Below are 23,986 nucleotides of genomic sequence, written 5' to 3'. Positions count from 1 at the left end.
TTTATAGTGGATAAGCGGTTGCGTGGGTGCAGATCCACTTCACTCGTCCCTACATCTGTGCTCCGATGGTCCGGTAAACCGGAACGATCGGCAGTAGTCGGGATGCAGTGGAAAGGCCATATGTCACTATATGGACTCTGACAAATGCCCTTCAGGTTTTCCACGTTACCTTTTTATTTTTCGGGAGCCACCGATAACTAACTCACAGATATTCGTGAATTAGTCCCCTTCTTTAGGTTTAACGTGGTTGCCCGGGGTGTGGCCGCTGTGATTACAGCTTCTTGGAGCCACTAAAGAAGAGATCGTGGAGGTTAATAATAATTGCGAACACTCCACTACACCCCTCTTATAAATAAAAAGTAAACCGAAGTCAGATTGGCACGTAAGATTGGTTGCCAGATTGAATCGTTATTATGGTATGCTCACAGTACGGTACTTAAATACGTGAAGCAAAAACTTTGTACCCCTTTTTACGACAATTGCGTGGACGAAGAAGAATAAAATTTTGCACAGTTAAAGTTTAGATGGAGGAGGAGTGCAGAAAGGTAAAATTTTTGTGAAATGTTATTAGCGTTGATAAAGGCATTAAGAACATTGCGATTATTATCAGATGATTGTGTTGGGTTTCTTAAGTATCGACTGAACAGGTACAGTGTATGGTGTCAAAATGTATATCTATCCTAATATTATAAACGCGAAAGCAACTCTGACTGTCTGTTACGCTTTCACGGTTAAGTCACTGAACCGAGCTTGAACCCCAAGGAAGGTCATAGGCTTTTTATGCCTAATGCTTCCGCTCTCTACTAAATCGCGGCCGAAGCTGCAGGTAAAATCTAGTAATCTAATAACTTTATATTAATTCTACTCTGTATTTGAATCCAGGACCCCTCTTATTAAGCTAAACTCTAAACAAACACTTTTACTTTATTTTCTTTGTGTAGTGTGTAAGTACATAAGATGAAGTAGATATAACTGTAATATATCAAATAACAAAAGCTACTAGGCAATCAGACAATCGTAATAAAACACTAAATAAAAATAAATCTAGTGGGTATTTTATTGAACAGATATTTTTTACAAAATAATTAACATTTCACATTACATTATTAAGGCTTTATGATTCTTCGTCGAAAATGCTTCAGGCACATTAATCTCATAATTCAATATTAGAATATTTTATTGTATTGATTTTTTTATTACAGTATAGGTAAGTTTAAAAAAAGAACATGGTAGTATCTTTATCCGTATACTATATTATTTTCACATAAACACACGGTACTTTAATTGTCGAACACACAGTTAAAATAACCAAATTCATCGATTTGTTAAAAGAAGATCGTCTGTGATGTTACGTCATCTTTCTGGCCAACAAACTTGGACCCCTTAAAGCTGCCTAATCTAATTTATACACCTATATGGACCATTTGATAGTAAGTGATTACATTCGACATTTTACATTAAACATGACCGCAGATTCTATTGTGCACTTATTATTTAATTAATCAGAACATGAGATTCGACATAATTTATCACCCGAGATACGAGACTGATCGACGAATGAGCTTTACAGCGTTTGTTGGTTATTTAAACGCTACATGCTGACGTATAAAAACGCATTTGTGTTGTTTCAGTAAACTACCCTTTAGTCATGCGCTTCAAGCTTATGGCCCGCTCGTTGAATGATACCTCGACAAAATGATTGTTTTATTTTTAGTCTCATCAAATTCGATATGTCTCACAATAGAGTCAGATAACTTGGGTTGAAATAGCACTTTGCCTGTCTATAAGTAATCAAGTACAAAGGTATGTAATATGATAAAATGTTATTTATATTTCGATCAACGAATACAGGACATTTTATACAAACCCACTTTAATAAAATGTCTGTCAGAACTATCTTATCTATAAAAAAATGGCTCGGATTAACAATTTGTTTCCAAAAGCATATTCATAAAAAATATATTCTAAACCAATTTCTTAAACCTAAACATTTTCGTACATGATATGATTAGCATGTTTAAAAAAATATTGCCATTAAAATATCGAGATTCCATTATATAGATATCATTGTTAAAATAATTATTGTCAATGATTTAAAAAAAAATATTTTTACAGTTAAATATAAATTATTGTTGAAAATAATATCGAAAATATAAATATTAAAATAATTGTAAAAAAAACATCAAACAAATTATACATGTAAACAAAATGGCCGGATAAATATCACAACATAATTCAATGGACTGAATTAAATTATAAAAATATATATAGCAACAGAACAAGAGTCAGTATTAATACCTCGTGACAAAAATCAAATTGTATAAAAATGCTTATATAAAGTTTAGATCTAGACCTACATCTAAAGTTAAAAATTAATTATACAGAATCCTAGAGAATAAACAATACAAAATAAAAGTGATGAAAATATGAGATTCTCTTAAGGTTTGTGATCTGCGGGCTGAGCTTCTTACATAGTATCCATAGGCGTCACTGTGATAGTCTCCCATTTGGAAGGTTATAGGTGGAGAGGACATTCTGCCATCACCTCCATTGGAATATGCTAATACTCTTAAATTATATGACTTGCCAGGTGTCAAATTTGTAACATACGCTTCCAGTTTATGTTCCACTGGTATTAAAGTGTCATTTGCAGTACTCATGTCCTGGTCGATTTCCCATACTCTTACCTAAAAATAAATAAAGATAAATACAGATAGATCTAACTGACGAAATACAAAAGAAAGAAATGTTTTTTAATAAAAACTAATTGTAATATTAGTGGAGTGACCAAAAACAATTTACAACTACAATATTCATTTACCTTGTAACCAATGAGTGGTTCCTCTTCATCCGTAGGCTGTACATATCTCCAAACGACGCGAACAGTGCTGGGGTTGACGGCCCACACGTTGACTGAGGCAGGGGGCTTCTGTGGAGCCTTGCGGAATGTACGTTCTAAATACCGTTCACTCTCTGGACCTTCGCCTGCTGAATTAAATGCCATTACCTGAAAACGTAAAACAACATAATAGAAATTGTACATTTAAAATTTCTTAAAAATATATTTAAACATGTTATTCATATATATACAAATATTATTAAACAAACTAAAGTGTAAATTCACATTATTCAAACAAAAACATTTTTTACATAAGAGTTTTTCAATGTTGTAAAGTTAGCTAATAAGAGAGCTATATGAAAGAGATGAACGAATCTCGGTTAATAAGACGTTTTTTGAGTGTATAAGGTATATAATTAATTTACATTATATTAAAAAATATATACTTTATTAAGTATATACAAACTTGTATTGTACCTTAACAAAATAGTAGGTGTCTGGCTGCAGTCCAACTATGAGAGCCCAATGACGAGTCGTCCTAGACAGGAAGTAAATGCATTCCTCTTCCTTGTTAACTTGTTTCCAATACTTAAGACGATGACCTATCAATTTACCACGTAACCTGTCTCGGGACTGATCAATAGGATTCCATGTAACATTGAGAGAAGTAGAATTGAATGATCGTGCATAAACCTGCTGTGGGGCAACTTGTGGCATATCTTCGGCGGAATAAATTGTAACTATTTCACTTTCCGGACCTGCACCAATATCATTAAAAGCCTGGACCTTTACATTGTATGCAGTAAAAAAATAATCCAAAGGAATATGTACAACATGCATTCCAATATTTCCGTATTCTTTAAGCAGAAGTGACTGGAATTCAACTTCTGAATTATTACGGCGCCAAAATATTTTATAATGAATGCCAGGGCCATTTTGAAGTGACACAGGCATTGGACTCCATTTAATGGTAAGATCACCGATTTTTCCTCCGCCACCTCCTACATTAAATGGCGCTTGATAAGGTTTATCAGGTTGAGTAGAGAATTGAGGACTGGGCGATGAAGGTGCCCCAGTACCCAAACTATTGACAGCTTGAACTCGGAACTCATAAACAGACCATGGCATTAGAGTCGTTGTTATCGTAGCACGCTTCCGCCCATTATATCTGCCAATTTCCATAACATTTGAGACACTATCACTTACGATATACCATGTTGTATTCCATTGAGTGCGACCAGTAACTACGTAGTTAGTTATAGGACGGCCATTTGGATTGCTGTCGGTCCATTCCAAGGTAACTGAAGAACGTTGTATGTTAATAACTTGTAAACCACCAGGTGATCCAGGCGGCCCTTCTATACGCAATTGCGTGCGAGTAGAAATTCGACCAATAGCTGATTTAACAATGCACTCATATTCGCCGACATCTGAGAGCCTAACATCAAAAATAGTTAATTCACCGCCATCAATCTTTATTCGCTTGTCAGCGTAAAGATCAGCAGCCTCTTTCATTCGTAAACCATTATGATTCCAAAGATACGCAGTGTCCAAAAGAGAGTCGATTTCTGCATTACAGTGCAAAAAAATTACTTGGCCAACTTGTTTAGTAATACGCGCTGGTAATCGTTCTGTAAAGCGCGGAGCACGCAAAACAATAAGACGTCCTCGGCTCTCGTCAGAGCCATATTGATTCTTAGCAACACAAGTGTAAACACCTTCATCATCTCTTGATAATTGCCTAATAATAAGATTACCATTTTCAGTTATAAATCTTTTGCCTCCAGCTCCAATCACAATGTTATCCTTTTTCCATGTAAATGTGGGTTTGGGCGCCGCTTCTGGATTGCAACGAAGAGTAACATTTCCACCTTCTGATCCATAAGTCTCGGATTCCAATGGCCGTTTCTTAAACGATGGTTTAAGTGATAGTACACGCAACTGTCCTGTTGAATACTTTGCCTTTAATTGGTTTTTAGCTTCACATTGAAACATGCCAGGATCTCTCGTTGGATCTAAAAACTTGATTATTAATACATTATCCTGTATTATATACCTATCTCTGTCTTCAGTTTCTAAGGTATCCATCGATAGTTTTTGACCATTTTTCCACCAGGTATAGTTGACATCGGGTATACCAAAGGCTTCACAGTTCCAATGCAAATCTCCTTTATTATCAACATGTTTATTTGTCAATGGGATTGTGAAATTAGGTTCAGCTTGTACTTTTAAGAACACATTGTTAGATATATGTGCTCTGTCATTACGCACATCACACTTGTACTCGCCTTCATCCTCAACGCCAACATTAGGTATTGTCAGAACTCTGTCAAAGTTACTTAAATGTGCTTTTCTAGGTATTCTCCCACCTGTTCTGGTCCAATTATAAGATGGAACAGGATAACCAAATGATATACATTCTAATCTTACTTCCTGTCCAACTATTGGGGCTTCTGGGAAAACTTTTGGAAAATTATTCGGAAACTTCAGTTGTTGATAATCTGAATTTGGGTATACTAACAAAGGAAAGAATGGGCCATTACGACCAGCATCAGATACTTTACTCATTACATTACAGCTGTAATTTCCTCTATCAATATTCTCTAAAGCCGAGAAATATAAGCCACCATCATAAGAAACAAATACACGTCTGTCTTCTTCTACGAGATTAGGGAAATAATTCCGTGCCCATAAGAAATTTACTGATGGATAATAAGAAGGTGGATCACAATACATTACTTTTCCCCAATACTGCTTACCACTTTCAACTGGCCTTTTCTGATTGAACTCCCTTATAAAACCAAAGGAAAGTCTCACTGACTCTGACCGTATGATACCAAATTTGTTTGTTGCTGTGCAGTGAAATTTAGCATTGTCTTTATCTGCATCAGGGTTGTAAATCATAAGTGTTCCACCACTTAAAACAATTCGTGGGTCAGAAAGAGGATTTATTTCAGTAAAAACAGGGCTGTCTACTTGATAATCCTCTCTGAACCATTTGTAAGTTGGTGCTGGATATCCTCCAGCTATGCATGTCAACTGTACATAATGATTTTTCAATGGGTCATATATTGTGTCTACTGGCTCCTTGGTAAAAAAGGGCCCTTTTGGTATTCTCTCTGGATCAAATGTATCTAATCCATAAGTAAATGATCTCTCTTCTTCAATGAGATAATGAAGTCGCTGAGTTTGACCCTCACAAATAAAGTGATGGTATTGAATGCCTTCAACAGGTGCTAAACCCCAACGACCATCTTCATTTGAAAATTTATATATTAAGTAATCACGAGGCAATAAATTATAACTAGTATAAGTTAAAGTCTTATCATCAATGAAAGCATTTTCCAGACCAGTCAATTGTGAGCCATCACCCTCATTAGCCCAATATCCTGGAGTTTGTTGATGAGAGCCAACATACCAAGAACCTTTTTGGGGATCTAAGCGCATCAATGTAGTTATAATAAAACCATGCTCTTCAGGACTGCTTATAGATGCCAAGTCTGCCTCAAATGCCTGGCAAATTTTGCGAGCTTCATTTCGAGGTCGATCAGGAGATTTTGTAAATCGATAGCAAGATTCCCTAAACCGAATCCAATGCGGAGGACATCGGTAACGTTCTTCATAATCCAAACCTGCATAATAATTAGCTGTATTCTGTGGGTCAACATCGTTTTCTCCATCACCATACACTTCTGAATTAAAGCTATCTTGATAAAACGAACTCTGTGCTGTGTGGCTATACTCATTACCATTCACCGGAAAGCTACCATAAGGAATTTGCTGATTGGAACGATATAATGACCCATTCTGATTAGTATCTGTTTGATACTGCGGATAATTTGGATTATTAGGAATGGATTGCTCCAATCCTTGACTGTTTATACCATTAAACACAAATATAAGAACCAAGATCCCCCTCATGTTTTGTTCCTCGTTTCGTATACTGTTAATTGTTTTGTTATGAACTCATCTCACAAGAGCCTTTTTCTGATCCTTTCTTTGTCCACTTCATATGTGATTAATTAATAAATTAGTTTACACTTAACCTTAAATCAGTCCGTATTAAAATATTACAAATTTCTATAACTTTAACGGCAACATTATACGTTAAAAAACTGTTTTTAATTTCATACAAATCAAGCCCCGCCCCGACACGGCCAGTCTATTTGTCAAACTTGTTTGTCTATGTTTTGTCTAGTCAACTCAGGTTAATGCTGCCAACTCTACATTATTTTTAGTACATGTGTATTCTCTAAGAACTAAAAATATAAAATATTTTACTTATCTTCAAACTTTTGATTTTTGAAATTATATTATTAATCTACTTCTACGTTGCTAAGTAGCAAAACCTATCAATATATTATAAATCCAAATTTAAGCTCACTCACACTATTAATAATTGTTTACAGATTCAGATTAGATTTATAGACTCGTTAAATTCGTTTTCTTGGCCTTCAAAATAAAAAAAAATAATCACTGTTCCCAACCGTACGATAATTATCGTATAAGTACGATAAGTTCATAACTACGTACAATGTACGATAGTACACTATCAGCGCCATCTGTTGGCTCATTTCTTTCTTAGGAACAATGTCAGCCGCTTCATATCTTGGTTTGATGCGAGTGTTGGCAGATACTATCTTTACAATATATGACGGGTTCAAAACGAAAAAATTGTACGATGACCTGTTTTTTTTTAGTGTACTGCTGATTTCAACTGTAATTACAAGTTATTTCAAATAAATTGTTGTGATTTTATATAATATTATGAACCCTATAAATAATAAGATGGAATAAGAAATCTTTAATGTTAACCTTTAATCTTTTTGTTTACAGCTTACGCTACGCCATAGAGAAGATGCTATGTTCCCCAGTAAAACTCCTAGTTGACATGGCCTTTTCCAATATCTTGAACAATCATCGTGATATTTCAGCCAATTTAAACAAAACCGTAATGAATTATACACCTAAACCTTTCTCATGAACCACTCTAGTTGACGAAAACCGTATGAAAATCTGTTTTCTAGTTTTTAAGTTGACGCGGCGGGAAACTTTTTTTAAAATATGTAGTGATTAATGAACTCAATACATACATTTACTCCTATATTATTGATAAGAAATTGACTCCTACATTATTTATAAAATATAATGTAACCGTAACAGCCTGTGAATGTCCCACTGCTGGGCTAAAGGCCTCCTCTCCTCTTTTTGAGGAGAAGGTTTGGAGCTTATTCCACCACGCTGCTCCAATGCGGGTTGGTAGAATTCACATGTGGCAGAATTTCAGTGAAATTAGACACATGCAGGTTTCCTCACGATGTTTTCCCCTGACCGTAAAGCACGAGATGAATTATAATCACAAATTAAGCACATGAAAATTCAGTGGTGCTTGCCCGGGTTTGAACCCACGATCATCGGTTAAGATTCACGCGTTCTTACCACTGGGCCATCTCGGTTTTTTATGTATATATTTCATAAATATAATGTAATTGAAAGTATAACCTTTCCTTGTGTAATATTAATGTCGCAACTAACTATGATGATTATGAGGAAAAAAAAATATATAAACAGTTATCATTGATCACTTTCTTTATTTTCCACTTTATCATTATTGTGTCAATATTGATAATAATACTTATACTGTAGGTACCGCTTATAACAGACAGTTAACAATCACACAGTTCGATTTTCATTCATGTTTACAACTTCTTTATATAAAGTCATCAGTTACTTTCCCTTGCAATTTTTTATTCAAGTTCTCATACCATTTCCGCATGCAAGATTTTTTACCTAATATTATTTCATCACAGATCAATCATGTACTTCTTCATTTATCTCCATAAAGAAATAAGATAGGGCGGAATATGGTTTAATTATGGAATATAAAACTGCTAACCTTTACAAAAACAATTAAAACATTACTATTAATATTTTATTCATACAATGATTCGAAATAAATAAAAAATTATATTTTATTATTTTTTTATAAATTGTCTTATATATTTACAATGTTAATATTTTTTGTGATTAAATTAAGATTTTAATAAGATTTCCTAATTCTTATTGGACAGCATAAATAAAAACAACTTTCTTAAAAATAAGTGATAAGAAATAATTGTACAATAAAAATATGTCAGGTGACAAATTGGCAAACATAACAATGAACAAAAATATATTGTTAGATACTAGGATAAAAGGTCAAAGAGAAATGATCTAATTACTTAGCATTAACATAATCTCAGGCAGATTGATACAATGTTCTTAAATATTAATTCAAAAGTAACATTTTTCTTTCACTTTTGTTCTAAAAGATGTTAGAAAATTCGAGATATTTAAAATAGTAGAGATCTAGAACAAAAATTACTTGTCACGACTATGCAGTGTTACTTCTTCACAGTGCAAAATTTAATAATTCATGTTTTACCAATCCCAATTCATTGCTAATGCTTTTGTCACATTTCCTTAATCATTTAAAAACATTGAAATTTTACGAACAATTTTCAACTAAGGTGATATTATAGCCTATGGCCATAAAGTTTGTTTGACACAAGCATATATATATATATCTCTAATACATGCAATGGGCCATGGTGTTTTCAGCATCTAAATGCATATTTCATAAAGATTTATCTACGGTGCACTCACAACGAACGTATACTATTGCACACTTAATATTATGCTATATTTATCTTAAATTACATTATGGTAACTGTATCTTTTTATTTTCTAATATTACACTATCATTGCCGCAATATACTATTTATGTAACTTACCCGATAAACACCATACACCAACGTTAAATAGCACCCATGAGAATATAATACAATTAAAGCGACATATACTATGTACATTTGCAATTCATTATTTTTATTTACAGTATATACAGGTGGTTCAATAGAGCACACGATATATCTCACTTTACACATGGTCACTCAAATAAAATGATTATGTAATGGCTGCCTTAATTTACACAGTCTCAGAAAACAAATAATTATTTTGTTCTTAAATGAGATACATAATTGTTTTGTATTTATTTCTTTTACAAAAAATCAGTCAAACTAGATATAAAGATTGCTTTATTCTTTCTACCCAAGATCAATATTTAGATATTTTAATTTAATACACGTATTTTTAATATTTTAGTATGAGATCTTAGATCTGTCTCTGTAATATTAATACAGATTAACTTCTAGCTGAAAAATAATGTTTCATCACTTTTTTGCCCCAATTAAATTCATTCTCAATAATATGTTTAGTTCCATACAACTGTTTCCCATATTTCATCATAGTTCATTTCTTTTAACGTTACAATATTTCACAGTAACGTTTAAGGATAATATTATCCACAACAATATTCACAAAGTTTAATTTCCACAAAACTCACTAAAAAATAAATTTCAGAAGAATTATAATAGATGATCTCATTGGGTATGTAACTAATGTCAGCTAACAAGGACAGTTTCAATCTTCAACAGTTGTCTCAATTTATCAGTAACGCGTATGAGAGAGACCTTCGATGCGCGCACATTCACTTTTTCTCCAGCACATAGAAGTTGGTGGCATTGCGCTCTCTCGAGGAATTCCTGGGTTCGAATCTCGCGAAGAAGCTCCTTGGGTGATCCTGACCCACAGTGGATTTGTTTTAATAAACTCTCCTTTGATTTTATCTATAAAATAAGAAATAAAAATATATGAATTCATTTTTAATATTAAGGTCTAGATTTTTTTTTACATTACTGACAAAAAACTCTAAAAAAAAATTATTAATTATATACATTATTTTAAGGTGATATATAATGTTGTTAATAACCACCAGCGATTTTTACGTTTTATAACTGTACCTGTAAAATATTAGTGATGTCTTGCAACAAGCACCAGAGACCGTCGGCCGGCTGTCCCGTCGCTGTCCGGAGGCTGTAGAAAGGCGGCAGCGGCGTGTCGGTGCATTGTATCTCTATCATGGAGTCCGGTGGCGGTGGCGGAGATGCGGGCGGGGGTGAAGACAGCGGATCGCAGCCGTTTTCTTCGCGATCTAAAAATTCATTTTATATATAGTTTATAAATGATTAGAACAACTTTTTTTAAATAATAGTCAAGTTTCAAAGTTTTTTTTCTATTACATGTAAATATGGAATGATTAATCAGTCAATCACTTACCGATAATTTCTGCTGGTGGTGGAAATCTCCAAGGTTCTATAGCACGTCCCTGAACATCGGCTATATGTAGTCTAAGTAACTTGGCTGCTGTCCCTTCGGCTAATTCTTCGGGCGTCTGCCCGGCATATGTCCCTAAGAGGGGATCTGCGCCATACGCTAGCAGTAACCTTATAATTTCAACGTGGAAGTTCTCGCAGGCTTCATGAAGTGGTCTGTAATAGACATATATGATATGATAAATTAAATACACTATCAGCGATTTCTATAACTCAAAAGCATTAATAAATGTTATATAAAATTAAACTACCTTATACCACCTTGCGCTGCCGCAGACACATTAGCTCCATATTGAAGAAGAAGTCGAGCTATTCTTACGTGACCCATCGCAGAGGCTACGTGTAAAGGAGTAAAACCTGCGTTGTCCTTTGACGATGGATCGGCTTCCATTTTTTCTAAGCAATACGCAACGCAATCCTAAAATTAAAAGAACAAATTCAGGTTAATAATATGTTTTATTTCTCTTATAATAAAGACAATAGGTATATGATACCATACTCACGGTAAAACCAAGTCTTGCAGCGCGATGCAAATGAGTCTCTCCAATACTTTTGTTAATAAACCAACTTTTAATCTCTTTTTGAATATCGTGTACAGATTCTGGGCATGGTTTAGGCGCTGATCGACGAACTTTAGGAGCATTATTTTCTCGTCGAATAATTTTTTTCTTTTTTCTTATATAATCAAAACCTGAACTAAATTTTCTTCTTCCAAACAACCTTTTTAAACGCCTTTTAGTATTTCCTTCTGTTGTTCCTGGAGAACTTCCTTCTTCCTTACCATTTTCTTTATCATCAAGTGTAGGAGTAACATCTTTTTTGATCTTATTACTTGACATTTCCTTTCTTCTTTTGTGAGCAAAAGATTTTAACAAACTGTTTCTTTTCTTCAAACGCATTAACCTTCCCTTAGCATCATTTGTTTTTAATGACTTTGTGCTTCGTAATCCGTCCCTAATTGAACTAGATCTTCGTTTTAATTTATCTTTCACCATTTTTTTAGTTTTAAATTTGGGCTTGTTTGCTGGTTCTTTTTTTATTGGAATAGGTAATTCTTCTTCATTATCTTGATTAATATCTTCTCTACACGACGTCGGTGGCGCTGATGCCGGCCTGTCATCGCCAAAAACTTCTTTAATAGTTGCTCGTTGCTTTAAAACTCTACTTTCTGTTCTAGTCCTCGATTTAAGCACAACTGGAGCAAATTCTTCGGTAGCACCTATTAACCCATCTGTGTCTTTAATAAAAGCCGTTCTAAACATAGTAACAGTCTCTTTTCTGAAAGCACCTAAATAAAATATGTCTTCCATTAATTTTTCTTTTTTGGCGCTTAACCTACCTTTATTCCCAGTTTTTACAAGTCCCAAACTTGGTGTAGGTAAAAGTTCAGTGAAATTTGAAGTTTTTGGAATAATCTTTGCTGTCTTGTCATCTTTACCCTTGAACTTCTTTTTCGAGTCTTCTTTTTTACCACACTTTTGGATAAGGACGTCAACGATTGAACTGCTTTTTTTCTTTGCTGCTGAAAAGACTGTTGAAGTAGATGCTTCTGAATCAGAATGAAGCTTATTAACAGCTGAACAACTTGAATTTGACTCAAGGTCACTATCAAGATTGTGTTTATCTTGTCTTCTATAAAGCTCATCTGTAGCTGCTGAAGGCGCAGAGGATGGGGCTGGAGATAGTGGGACAGGATCTAAATCTGGTAGTGATGTTGATCCTCTTGTAAATTGTACACTACCTTTAGGAAACGGACCTCCTGAACGACCCCTTGGAATTGCAATAAGACTAGTAGGCATTCGCAAAGATCGCTTATATTTATACAACTCCTCTTGCCAACCAGGATAAAAATCGGAACCATCTCCAAAGCCTGCTTTACGCAATAACGGTGAACCACTGCCGCTGCTATCAATTTTTTTCGGCGAAGATTTCATATTTTTCTGGTTGTTACCTTTATTGTCTTCAACTTTTATATTTTTACGTACACGAAGTCTACTAGCTACACTTAATGCATCATCACTGTCTGAGCTGGAATCATTATTTGTTCTATCTTTTTTCATGTTATCAATAGATAAAGATTTTCCCTTTGATCTTGAAACTTGGCGAGTTGATTTACTTTTGCTTTGTTTTTCTTGTTCTTTCGAAGTTGAGTCTAATGATCTCCTTACACTAGCATTCATTTGCTCGTCACAACATTCAAGCTTAACATAGGCAGATTTTTCAGATAGATCTTTTAACAATTGATACTTTAAGTTTCGTTGTTTATCTTTCAGTAATTTGCTTTTTATCAAAGGTTCGTCCTCATCTGTAGATTCTAATTCTTCCTTAATATCACTTTTTATTGGTTCCTCTTCTACAACTTCCGTTTTAATTGATAAGGTATTGCCTGCTGAAACATCTTTTTTTGGAGACTTATTTTTATTCTTTGAAATTATTTTACTTTTATTACATTTATCATTATCATTCTTCTTGTCACTTTTAATTTTTTCCTGTCTTTCCTTTTGTTTTGTCTTTTTTAACGTATCTTGGAGAGGAGTTGGTTGAGGAGAGACGGCATAAATTTCACTTTCAGATTTTAATTCATCCTCATCAACGGGCTCTTTTTTTATTTCAGTAATCGGTGGTAAATCCGAAACAAAATTTTCGGATTGAGATTCTGAAACATCATCTTTTGGTGGTTCTTCTGCATTGTGATCGTTCTCCTGGTCCGAGGTAATGTTAAGTTTCCTGCAATTTTTTTTCTTGTGGCACCCTGTTTTAAGCTGTTCCATAAAATTATCACATGCATTAGCCCAATCTATATCAAATTCTTCTTTACTAGAATTCGGTTCCAATAAATCTATATTTTCTAAAATACTCTCAGATTTGACTTGTAACACTGCATCTTTTTCTATTTCATCAATATTAATTGGCTCAATTTTTACCTCTGGAACGCTAATATCAATTGGTTTTTCATTTTTGATAACAGATTCTAGACGAAGATTATCTTCACGAATTTGATTAAAAAGATGCTGTTTTTGCGATTTTGGAAGTGGTTTATTTTTATCGTTTTCTGTAGATGACGAATCTGTTTTTGTATCCACTTTTGTCGAATTTTCCTGTGGCATTACTTTCAGTTCAGCTTTTGTTCGTATTCTTGAAGCCACATCAATTTCAGGCGACTTCCTTTTCGAATCTGGACTATCAAATTTTTGATAGTCTGAGTCACGGGGTATGGAGTCAACAGCTTTCGGCATTTTTATGTGGTGACCAAAACCAAGTGTATTTTCATTAAGAGTGTTTGTATTATTACTGTTAAGCGTTGCATCTACTTCATTTTCTGTCGATACATCAGTTATTTCTATCACAGAATCATCTACATCATCTATAACAATAAGATCAGGGATTTGACGAGTTGATTTAGCCGATTCCAAATATCCCGTTTGTTTAGTCTCTAAGCTGTTCCGTAATATACTTAAAACTTTTTTATCTGCAGGTTGAACTTTATTATGAGAATCTACGTAATGTGAATGTAAATCTCTGTGGCTCGGAATCTTTTGTATAATGTGACGGTTGTTACTGGATGGTATCCGATCATGATAATGAGCATTCAGATCACTTGGTTCTCTATTTACAATTTCAGGGTGAGTATTACTAGAACACCGTTGGTGAGAATGGTGCTCACGATATGCACTTACGGTCGTCGAACGTTTTTGGTCATTTTGATAAGCTTCAAATCGTTTGTGACTGGTATAACTATACACGGGTTGGCTCATTAATTCACGTTGCTCACGTGCCGATTGATTCATGTGATTGTCTATCCGACTGTCTGAAGTCCAAGTTTCATAACGAACAATTTTTTCGGGAATATTATTGACAATGGCTCCTGAGGAGCGTTTTCGGTCTTCAATAATTAATTGACGATCATCGCGGATTCTACTCTCTGGATAATGATCATCACCGCCTTGTGTCGTGAGGTCAATGCGTGGAACATATTCGGTACCACTTACTGGACCATTATATTTACGTTCAGTATGTATTTGATGCCGAGATTCAACTGGATAAGAATCAGCTACTGGCCTCGGAGAAGTGTAAACTCCGTTGTAACGCAGAGGATGGTGAAGGTTGTGAAGCGCATTGTATCCTTGGCTAATATTTCTGTCCCTATATTGAGCAAAATCAGGTGCAAAATCTACTTTGTGTGAAGCGACATAGCCAGGTACTAAAGGATTTCGACTGCTAGACGTCGGCCTTGTTTGTATCGGAATATTATCAGTTTTCATAGATACAGAATCAATCACATCATCTTGAGTAGTAGATGAATCTGCAGAATTTTTAACAGTTTTTACAGATAAATCAAGCGGCGACTCACGCTTTTGTTTTGTCTGGTTCATTTGATTGACTAATGATGTCACAGATACTGTCATTCGTGCCTGCTGACTAGGATATCCCGGTTTAGTCGTTGATCGAGACGGTGAAATTTGTACATGGTTTGAATTTGAATACTCATAATTAGTCTTTGGAACTACAGCTGTGCGATATGAAGTTCTAGACTGTGGTTGAGAATGTTGTGATGTTGAGTTATTTTGAGCGGCCGGAACAGTAGAGTTTGTCGTATACCGAACGGCGGACGTAGATGGTGTTGGATAGTGGTAGTTGTTTCTTGAATCTACATTCCTGCTCTTGCTTATATAATCCCCACGAGTAGGTAAACGAGGTACTTCATGCGGTTGTACTAGAGATTGTGATTGAATTCGATCTAATGATTTTGCCGAGTAATGCGAGTTCATAACATCCAGTGCTCCTTGTTTATATGTAACCTGATGATGAGTATCTATCCTACGGTTAGGTATAGGTATAGGCACAGTCTGCGTCGGTCTATAACCGGAATATGCTTGTTGTGGATCATATTTTCGTTGAGGAAGACTTGGATGCCTTTCATATTGTGCCGTTTGACGCGTAAAAGAAGGAGAATCGCGACGTTGTGGAACAGATGAATACACCTGCCCAGTACGATTGTCTATAGCAGTAAGTCTTTTAGTCGGTGGCAAATGTTGTGGGTGATGAATTGGTGGGACCCGGTCGTTATGCGGCGGAGGCGCCTGCGAGTTTGGTAAAGAATAACGCTGTGTAGTATTATTAGGATTAGATGATTCATTGTAACGATTCATTGTGTGCTGTGGCATGGTGCTAGATATCCTCGCATAAGTTTGTGGACTTTGACGCTGCATTATTGATGGTTGAGGTGAGGCAATCGGAGGTCCATGGGAATTCCTACCGTTTTCACTTAAACTTGGTTCGTATTGATAACGTGGAAAAGGTTCTGGAGGACGTGACACTGAATAATGATCAAGAGTACGGCCTGACGTATAGTGTTCAGAAGATCTTGCTGTCGGGGTTTGTACACGATGAACCGAAGGACGATACTGCGCTGAATGATCCATTTGATCTTGCCCCGACAATGAAAGTAAAGGAGCCTCAGAACTTGAGCATGCTGGAGATGGACTAGGCACGGCAGGAGTTGGTGCCGGCGATGGTAACGTATGATGTGTTGGCTTTCTTATAATATGCGAAGGTGGAGATAGCGCTCCCATTATTTCTTCTTCATCTTCTATTTCCGGTTGTTCGCGACGTTTTTCTGCTGCTTCTCGCATTACTGTAGCTTTGTGGATTATATGCGCTTCAGGTTCAATAGGCTCTGAAGGCGGACGTGGTGGAGCGACGACAGAAGACGACGCCGATGTTAATGTCGGAGCGGCGGCCGCAGATGGTGGTCGTGACGATTGTGTCGGAGCTCCTGACAATGCAGGAGTTCCTTCTTCAGTAGAATTACTTCCAGGCCACATTTGATGGCCGTTACCGTCTTGCACCTGTTTCGGAATTCCCATAAAGTACTGACGCGTCCCTTCCAGCACATTATTGAAACTGTCATCCATACTACGCACTCCCGCCCCTATCACCACCACCTAAAAAGAAACAGTACATAGTAATTATAATCAATTATAAAACAACAAAAAAAAACCAGATATAAATAAAAATATATAACCTTTATTTCAATTTCAAATATATTTTTATAACTTAATGTTATCTAACTTACGTACGATTAAACTTAACTTAGGATTAAAAGAAATATTGTTAATTTCGATACAGCAATAAATATAATTATTTTAATCAATATAATGTACTATATTCGAGTAAAGTCTCGAACGTAGACTATAATTATTATACGACTTGAATCGTCATTTTACACTTCAATAAAATTGAATGTAAAGGGTACCGACTCTGAATATACACATATTCTACCAAAAAGAACAGGCAGGATACTCTGTATTTAATCTTTTTATCATTACTTTTAATAATCATATATAATTAGATTTAATTATTCTGCGTGAAATTAAAATACTAAATACTAACTCCACATTTTATGTTCCATATAATCTTTTATAGGACAATAAACATTAGTGATTAATGTTGTATTTAACGTCATTGTAAATATTATTAATTTGTAAAATTAAAAGTATCAACTAGGTACACACATGTAAACATCATTGACGGAATTTGACGACACAATCGTATTCTTGTTATTCAATGCAAGGATGTATTTAATTTGCGAAATCGGAAACCTGCTTTGTTATTTACTTCTCGTTTTTACAACTTTTAACTCTGTTTCTAACAAATTAATTATATCACATAATGGTGGTAACAGATGGTAAATACGTTACTACCGTAAGTATTCCTATTTTGTTAAAAAACATCTATAATTCTCTACATTAGTCTGAACATTTCGTTTCTGAAGAATGAATTTATTAGCTTATTTGCTAAATAATACTATAGAAAAATGTACAATAGGTAATTGATACACCGTTTCAATTTTATTAAAAAAATAAAGTTAATTAGTAAAATAAATACTTTAACCATGGGGCAATATCGTATTTCGGTATAGTTTATGGTACGCATAACTTAAGGTGCGTGATGGGGTCGTTAACCGTCGGTTGCCCTTGAGCGTTCCCCGCCCCCACATAGAGTAATACGTAAGCAGAACGAACGCACACAAAGAAAAACCTTCCGCGAGACTGTACTAAAAAGTTTGTCGACCTTATTAAGCGTGTCAATGTTATCTTTTCTATACCGTTCATAGTACGTATTATTCCTCAATGTAATGACGAAGCTAAACTTCTTTGAAATATTTTAGTCGTCTCGCACAGTATTTTTGTTAAATACTAGTATATTCTACAAAAAGACGTTCCATTTTTAATAAAAATATTCGCCGTATACGATAAGTCAAACCAGATAATTTCTGAATTACATGGTTGTTGCAAATATTTAATGATATTAGGATCAACGGACGTAGCAGAGCTGTCTCCGTGGCGACGGCCCTCAATCGATCGGAGCCCTAGACAGCTACGAATGCGTAAATAATATGACTTATTATATATTTTGTTTTCAAAGATTTTCTTTCTAAATTTCTGCGATCATGTTATAGCGTCTTTAAAATTTGTTAGAGCTGAGCTCACAGGAATAAATAAAGAAGCTATATGAATGTAATTTCATCGAGTTATCTTCGAATCTCGAATAATACTTACATAAACGTAAAATAAAGACGTAAATTGTCTTGTTTTCCGTATTAGCATTATTTAAAAAAACATATTGTTACTAGCAAAGAAATAAATAATGCAATCATCGTTAACATTGCATTAACTTGTTTTCAGTTTGCACAAGCAAGATACATTACGTTCGTGTAATTATGTTATGCATTTCTATGGCTTCAACATCGACTAGTATACCAATTGAAACGACAAGATATTTTTATCTAGGTATAATAGTTTATTTTTATTCAGTACTGGCTATCCGTCCCAGCTTATTCTACAGCTTATTCCAACCACAAGAGGACTAAAGGCAAATAAACAACTTTGTCATTGAATTGACGCGATATCATTGGACGAAATCTAGAATAATTTATGATTTCATTATAGATTCGCAAAAAAATAGCGCCTTGATTGCCGGCGAAGTTGTTATCGAAAATGGAAGTAAAATTAAATTGCACATGATTATGATTGGAATAGTCTATACATAAGACGTTTATATCGAAAGAGAAATCTAGAATGAATACAACCAAATAAAACTCATTAAAACAATTTCTTTTTTTTTATTTCCATATTTTCAAGTATAGAACAGTTTTGTAATAGTGAATGATAACCGTCACAATATGCAAAAGTAAAATAAAAGTTATGTAATTTCCGGTCGCTGAGAGAACGCATTCCTGACAGGTCCGTGAACGATTGGATGATGTAACTTTGAAGTGGCGATGAGTTTGTCCTACAAACGAATAATATATTTATTTAGAAACTAGAAATACAACATCTATACCAATATTATAAAGCTGAAGAGTTTGTTTGATTTAACGCGCTAATCTCGGGAACTACTCGTTCGAAATGAAAAATTATTTTAGTGTTGAATGGCTCATTTATCGAGAAAGTCTATATAACATCATGTTACATTAGGAGCACCAATGAAAAATGTTGCAAAAATGAAGAAAATTTATTCCCTTTCAGAGCTTCCGTTGCTTGCGCTGCGTAAACGGTTAAAGTTACACAACAATCATGTATGACGGAATTGTTCCTCTTATAAATTTCTAAAACAAAGTCCACGATAGCATACATTTATTTTTTGAGGTTGACTCACTACCAACCTTTTTTATGGTAATCAAATTTGTTCTAAAATAATGCATTATTAGCGAAGTCGTTCTTATAACGTGGTTTTAATTTTTATCAGAGAAATCGAGATGAAAGCAGACATTTTTAGTACCTTTTATAGTTTTGACATATTTCTCATTAACAGATAATTGAGGTTGTTTGAAAATACTCATACTTAAGTATTTGTTTGCTCTAGTGTCTTAAGTCTGCTCATTGTGATTTCTTTAAGTTCTACGCGGGTGAAACCGCGGGTACAGCTAGTTTTAAATAAATAAGAAAACAATACTGCGCTGTTACAACGTTATGTTAACTGTTTGTTTTTGTACTATCATTAGTCATGACCAGCTGACGGCGTCAGGAATTCATTGTCTCAGCTACCGAATTTCAGGTGAGCTAATTATTTTTTGAAAATCTAAAATAATCTTGTAAAACATATATTATTTTATGCCGCGCCTTACTAAGGGCAATTAAAAATATTTATTTTAGAAGTAAGCATTGTTAACTTTAAATTTACGAATACATCAAGAAATTCTCTATATTTATAGTTTAATATATTATTAGTTTAAATTCTGTAAGCAGATGCTGGAAGACTGTTTTAAATTATTTATATATAAAGCTTAGCAATAAATAAGATACCTAGGACGTTTTTCTCGATACTTGATCTGTATTTAACATGCGTAGATGGTTCTTTGTGATTTTCATGTGCTTAATTTGTGATTATAATTCATCTCGTGCTTTACGGTGAAGGAAAACATCGTGAGGAAACCTGCATGTGTCTAATTTCACTGAAATTCTGCCACATGTGTATTCCACCAACCCGCATTGGAGCAGCGTGGTGGAATAAGCTCCAAACCTTCTCCTCAAAAAGAGGAGAGGAGGCCTTTAGCCCAGCAGTGGGACATTCACAGGCTGTTACGGAAGATGGTTCTATAAAAATTTTTACAGATTAATTGAACACAACAATATATAAATAATGTAATGAGAGTATTGCAATATCGTGAGGAATAAGATACATAAACCATTTTGTTTTATTACAGCACTACTTACGACTTAACTCTGACGATAAAATATATGTCATATAATAATTTATGTCATTATTATGTTATTAATAAATAATATTACTACAATAATTTCTATATAGTCTACTAAAAACATATTATATTCTCGAAACAGTTTCTTTCTTCTCGAAATAATTTATGTGTAATTACGTAATGTGCCGAGATGGCCCTGTGGTAAGAACGCGTGAATCTTAACCGATGATCGTGGGTTCAAACCCGGGCAAGCACCACTGAATTTTCATGTGCTTAATTTGTGATTATAATTCATCTCGTGCTTTACGATGAAGGAAAACATCGTGAGGAAACCTGCATGTGTCTAATTTCACTGAAGTTCTGCCACATGTGAATTCTACCAACCCGCATTGGAGCAGCGTGGTGGAATAAGCTCCAAACCTTCTCCTCAAAAAGAGGAGAGGAGGCCTTTAGCCCAGCAGTGGGACATTCACAGGCTGTTACGGTACGGTACGTAATGTGAAATAATATGAAAATAAATCTCGACGATATTTATTTTTCTTTATTCTATATGAAATGCCTTATTGATAATCAAACTAATGCATCGATTCTGAAAAGGTTTTATTCGGCGAAGTAACTCCGCGGTTGTTATTGTCTCTTATAACCATTTACAATTGAAGACGAGTGGATGAAGATGAGTCAAGAATGTGTAATTTTAAAGAAATGACCATCAAAGTTTAATTTTTATCTTGTGAATATTTTAACGTATGCGTGATTTTCAGATACAAACTATATTTAGTATTTATGGAGGTTACAAAAAATAGGAACATAACACCTTATTAGTTAGTCGTTCGTCGGTTCATGTAATCAGTTTGAGTACAGATATAAAATCAATGAAAGTAATATGTAACGTAATAAACATTTTTCATGACATTCGCATGACAATCGTAAGAAAATATTAAGGTATTATACTAAATTTATAATTAAATTATGACATAAAATAAAAAATTGAAAAAATTTTACACATCATCTTGACCAAATCGTTTTTAAAATATGACATAACCTGGAAGCTCTTGTTTCATTTCAAAGGTTAACCGACGTATATGAACTAAAGCATACAAAATCTTCTTTTCTTTATGGAACAGAGGACTCTGTGACAAAATCACAGTAACTTATGGCAAAATTAAATGGCCCGAAACAAAGGACCGATCACGAAGTCGAGTGCGTGGCGTAATAAGTATGTTCCTTTTATTGAAGTGAGGTGTTTCCAATATCTCACAAAAAAAATACATTGTAGAATACTATTGAGAAGCAAATATTTTAAATATCTAATTTCTTTTTTAATTAATATCTAGATTTACTAAAGTTTCGCTAAACAGTATATTATTCTTGTAAACAGTATAATGTGAATTAATAAATATCACAATAAATCACCTTTCGATGACAGCTACCCTGCTTGATGAGAGTGACAGCCCCTAATCGCGTTCATGTCTCCTCCTTTGTGTTTGATGTAACCTGGAAATAAAAAAATACCTCTAAATATTTTTGTTTTAATTACTTTTAAAATACCAAGTTTCTATAAAATATCAAACAGCCGAGTTAGTGCCATATTAATACCGATACAAAAATGTTGATAATGATAACGGGATATAAAAACAGGATAATCAAAAATAGTTCTCATGCTATACATTATCACTGCTGCTTATAATAAACATATAACTTACTCAAAAAAAATATTATCTATTAAGTATAGATTTACTTATATTATAAATGCGATGTAACTCTGTATGTCTATTACGCTTTCAAGGCTCAGCGACTGAACCAACAAACCATTTGGCATGAAGCAAGCTGGAATCCCGAAGACGGACATAAGCTTTTTTTTATCTAATCAAAAATCTAATTTGGCATATAACGAAATAGCTACTTAAATATTAATCAACAATTCGGCAAGGCTGTAGTTTAAGAAGTCAGAGCGCCACGGTAGCATGCGAAAGCGATCCCGTGGCGCTCCTCGTTAAGACGGGTACCGCTGGTTTTTTAGTGGGTATTCCGATGTTCGGGGAGCACTCAGCGCACACCCCCCCACTCTTCCCGTGGGGGAATAAATTCAACGACGATATTCGAGTTTATACACAAGAGTAACTTAAATTATTATATTGATTAATTTAAAGAAAAAAAGAAAGGGCAACTTTCTTTAAATTAAAAATTTGTTTCAGAATTTAACATATCTAACATTTCTATACAAATACTATACTGTATACTAATACTGTACAAATCAATGCACAGCTGCTCCGGGGCCTTTATCAGCCTAGCTACGGTGCTGACAATATCAAACAAACTTTACATATAAGTATAAACAGATAGGCTCTGGATAAGACTCCTCACATTATTTATATAGAACAAGACTTTTAATTTTCAATGGAACAAAACTTCACAAAAAGCGACATTGAAATGGAATTGGACAGGACATGTCTGTCAAATGTCAGAAGATCTCTGGCCCAAGGATATTACCAAATGAGTCCCCCGTATGGTTAACGACATCGCGGCAGACGAGGCCTCGTCGGAGATGGCGAGACGAGCTGGACTCCTTTTGGAAATATTGGTTTCATATAGCAGAAAATAGGGAATTGTGGAAGGAATGAAGAGGCCTTTGCCCAGCAGTGGAATTAACCAGACTGCTAATAATAATAACATTTATAGGATACCGCACTACTTGAGTACCCACGAGTGTCATTTGGACATTGACCTACATACAGTTCTAGCTGATAAACAATTCAGTACATCACGTGAATTGACTTGTAAAACGATATTGTTGAATAAATGCACAGTCGGCGAGTCGTGCCTCATAGTTTACTATTACGTAAGCAATGCTTAACTAGAGTTATTTCAGTAGTGCTTCCGTTTTTTATAACGAACAAAATATTATCGCATTTAGTTTATTCTTACGTTATTATATTGGACTCCCAGTCTTCGAAAATATTCCTCGAATTATTACGTCTACTGATTTATAAACATGTTAAATAAATAGATGCCTCGTCGGTGGCTAGATGTAAGGCCGCACCCGGAGGTCCTAGGTTCAAATCCTAGGTCGGGCAAATAAAAAGTTATTGGGTTTATCTGTCGAAAATTCTCAATAGCAGCCCAGAGTTTGGAAGTGGGATGTGCACACTCCCGTGCCTCGAAAAGCACGTAAAGCCGTTGGTCCTGCGCCTGAACTCTTTCCGATTGTGTCGAATTGCCGTACTATCGGAT

The 23,986-nt window shown here is 34.7% G+C and overlaps 2 protein-coding genes across 4 annotated transcripts in view; both read right to left on the bottom strand.

Moving 5' to 3' along the window:
* Positions 1-1,033: 1,033 nt before the first annotated feature.
* Positions 1,034-6,997, bottom strand: LOC126769093 (contactin). The gene is made up of 3 exons (XM_050487631.1): positions 3,317-6,997; positions 2,822-3,007; positions 1,034-2,687 (listed from the first exon to the last, which is right to left on the bottom strand). The coding sequence occupies exons 1-3, from the start codon at positions 6,758-6,760 to the stop codon at positions 2,373-2,375; spliced, it is 3,945 nt and encodes a 1,314-aa protein (XP_050343588.1). The 5' UTR covers positions 6,761-6,997; the 3' UTR covers positions 1,034-2,372.
* A 1,422-nt stretch (positions 6,998-8,419) lies between these two features.
* The window catches only part of LOC126769089 (uncharacterized), a 53,393-nt gene continuing 37,826 nt past the window's right edge, over positions 8,420-23,986 (bottom strand). For all 3 annotated transcript variants that reach the window (XM_050487626.1, XM_050487628.1, XM_050487627.1), the window contains 6 exons: positions 22,169-22,249; positions 11,556-16,997; positions 11,304-11,470; positions 10,997-11,208; positions 10,681-10,871; positions 8,420-10,506 (listed from right to left, as the gene is read on the bottom strand). In XM_050487626.1, coding sequence (XP_050343583.1) covers positions 10,282-10,506; positions 10,681-10,871; positions 10,997-11,208; positions 11,304-11,470; positions 11,556-16,967 — 6,207 coding nt within the window. In that variant the 5' untranslated portion in view covers positions 16,968-16,997; positions 22,169-22,249 and the 3' untranslated portion in view covers positions 8,420-10,281. The remainder of the gene's footprint in view (positions 10,507-10,680; positions 10,872-10,996; positions 11,209-11,303; positions 11,471-11,555; positions 16,998-22,168; positions 22,250-23,986) is intronic.

This window comes from Nymphalis io, chromosome 6, assembly GCF_905147045.1.
Source record: "Nymphalis io chromosome 6, ilAglIoxx1.1, whole genome shotgun sequence".
NCBI classification, from domain to species: domain Eukaryota; kingdom Metazoa; phylum Arthropoda; class Insecta; order Lepidoptera; family Nymphalidae; genus Nymphalis; species Nymphalis io.
This window is presented reverse-complemented; position numbering and strand designations above follow the sequence as displayed.

Coding starts and splice junctions, on each gene's coding strand:
- LOC126769093 (XM_050487631.1), bottom strand. CDS start 6,760: ATGAGGGGGATCTTGGTTCTTATATTTGTGTTTAATGGTATAAACAGT. Junction 3,008..3,316: donor ACACCTACTATTTTGTTAAG/GTACAATACAAG, acceptor TTACGTTTTCAG/GTAATGGCATTTAATTCAGC. Junction 2,688..2,821: donor AACCACTCATTGGTTACAAG/GTAAATGAATAT, acceptor ATTTATTTTTAG/GTAAGAGTATGGGAAATCGA.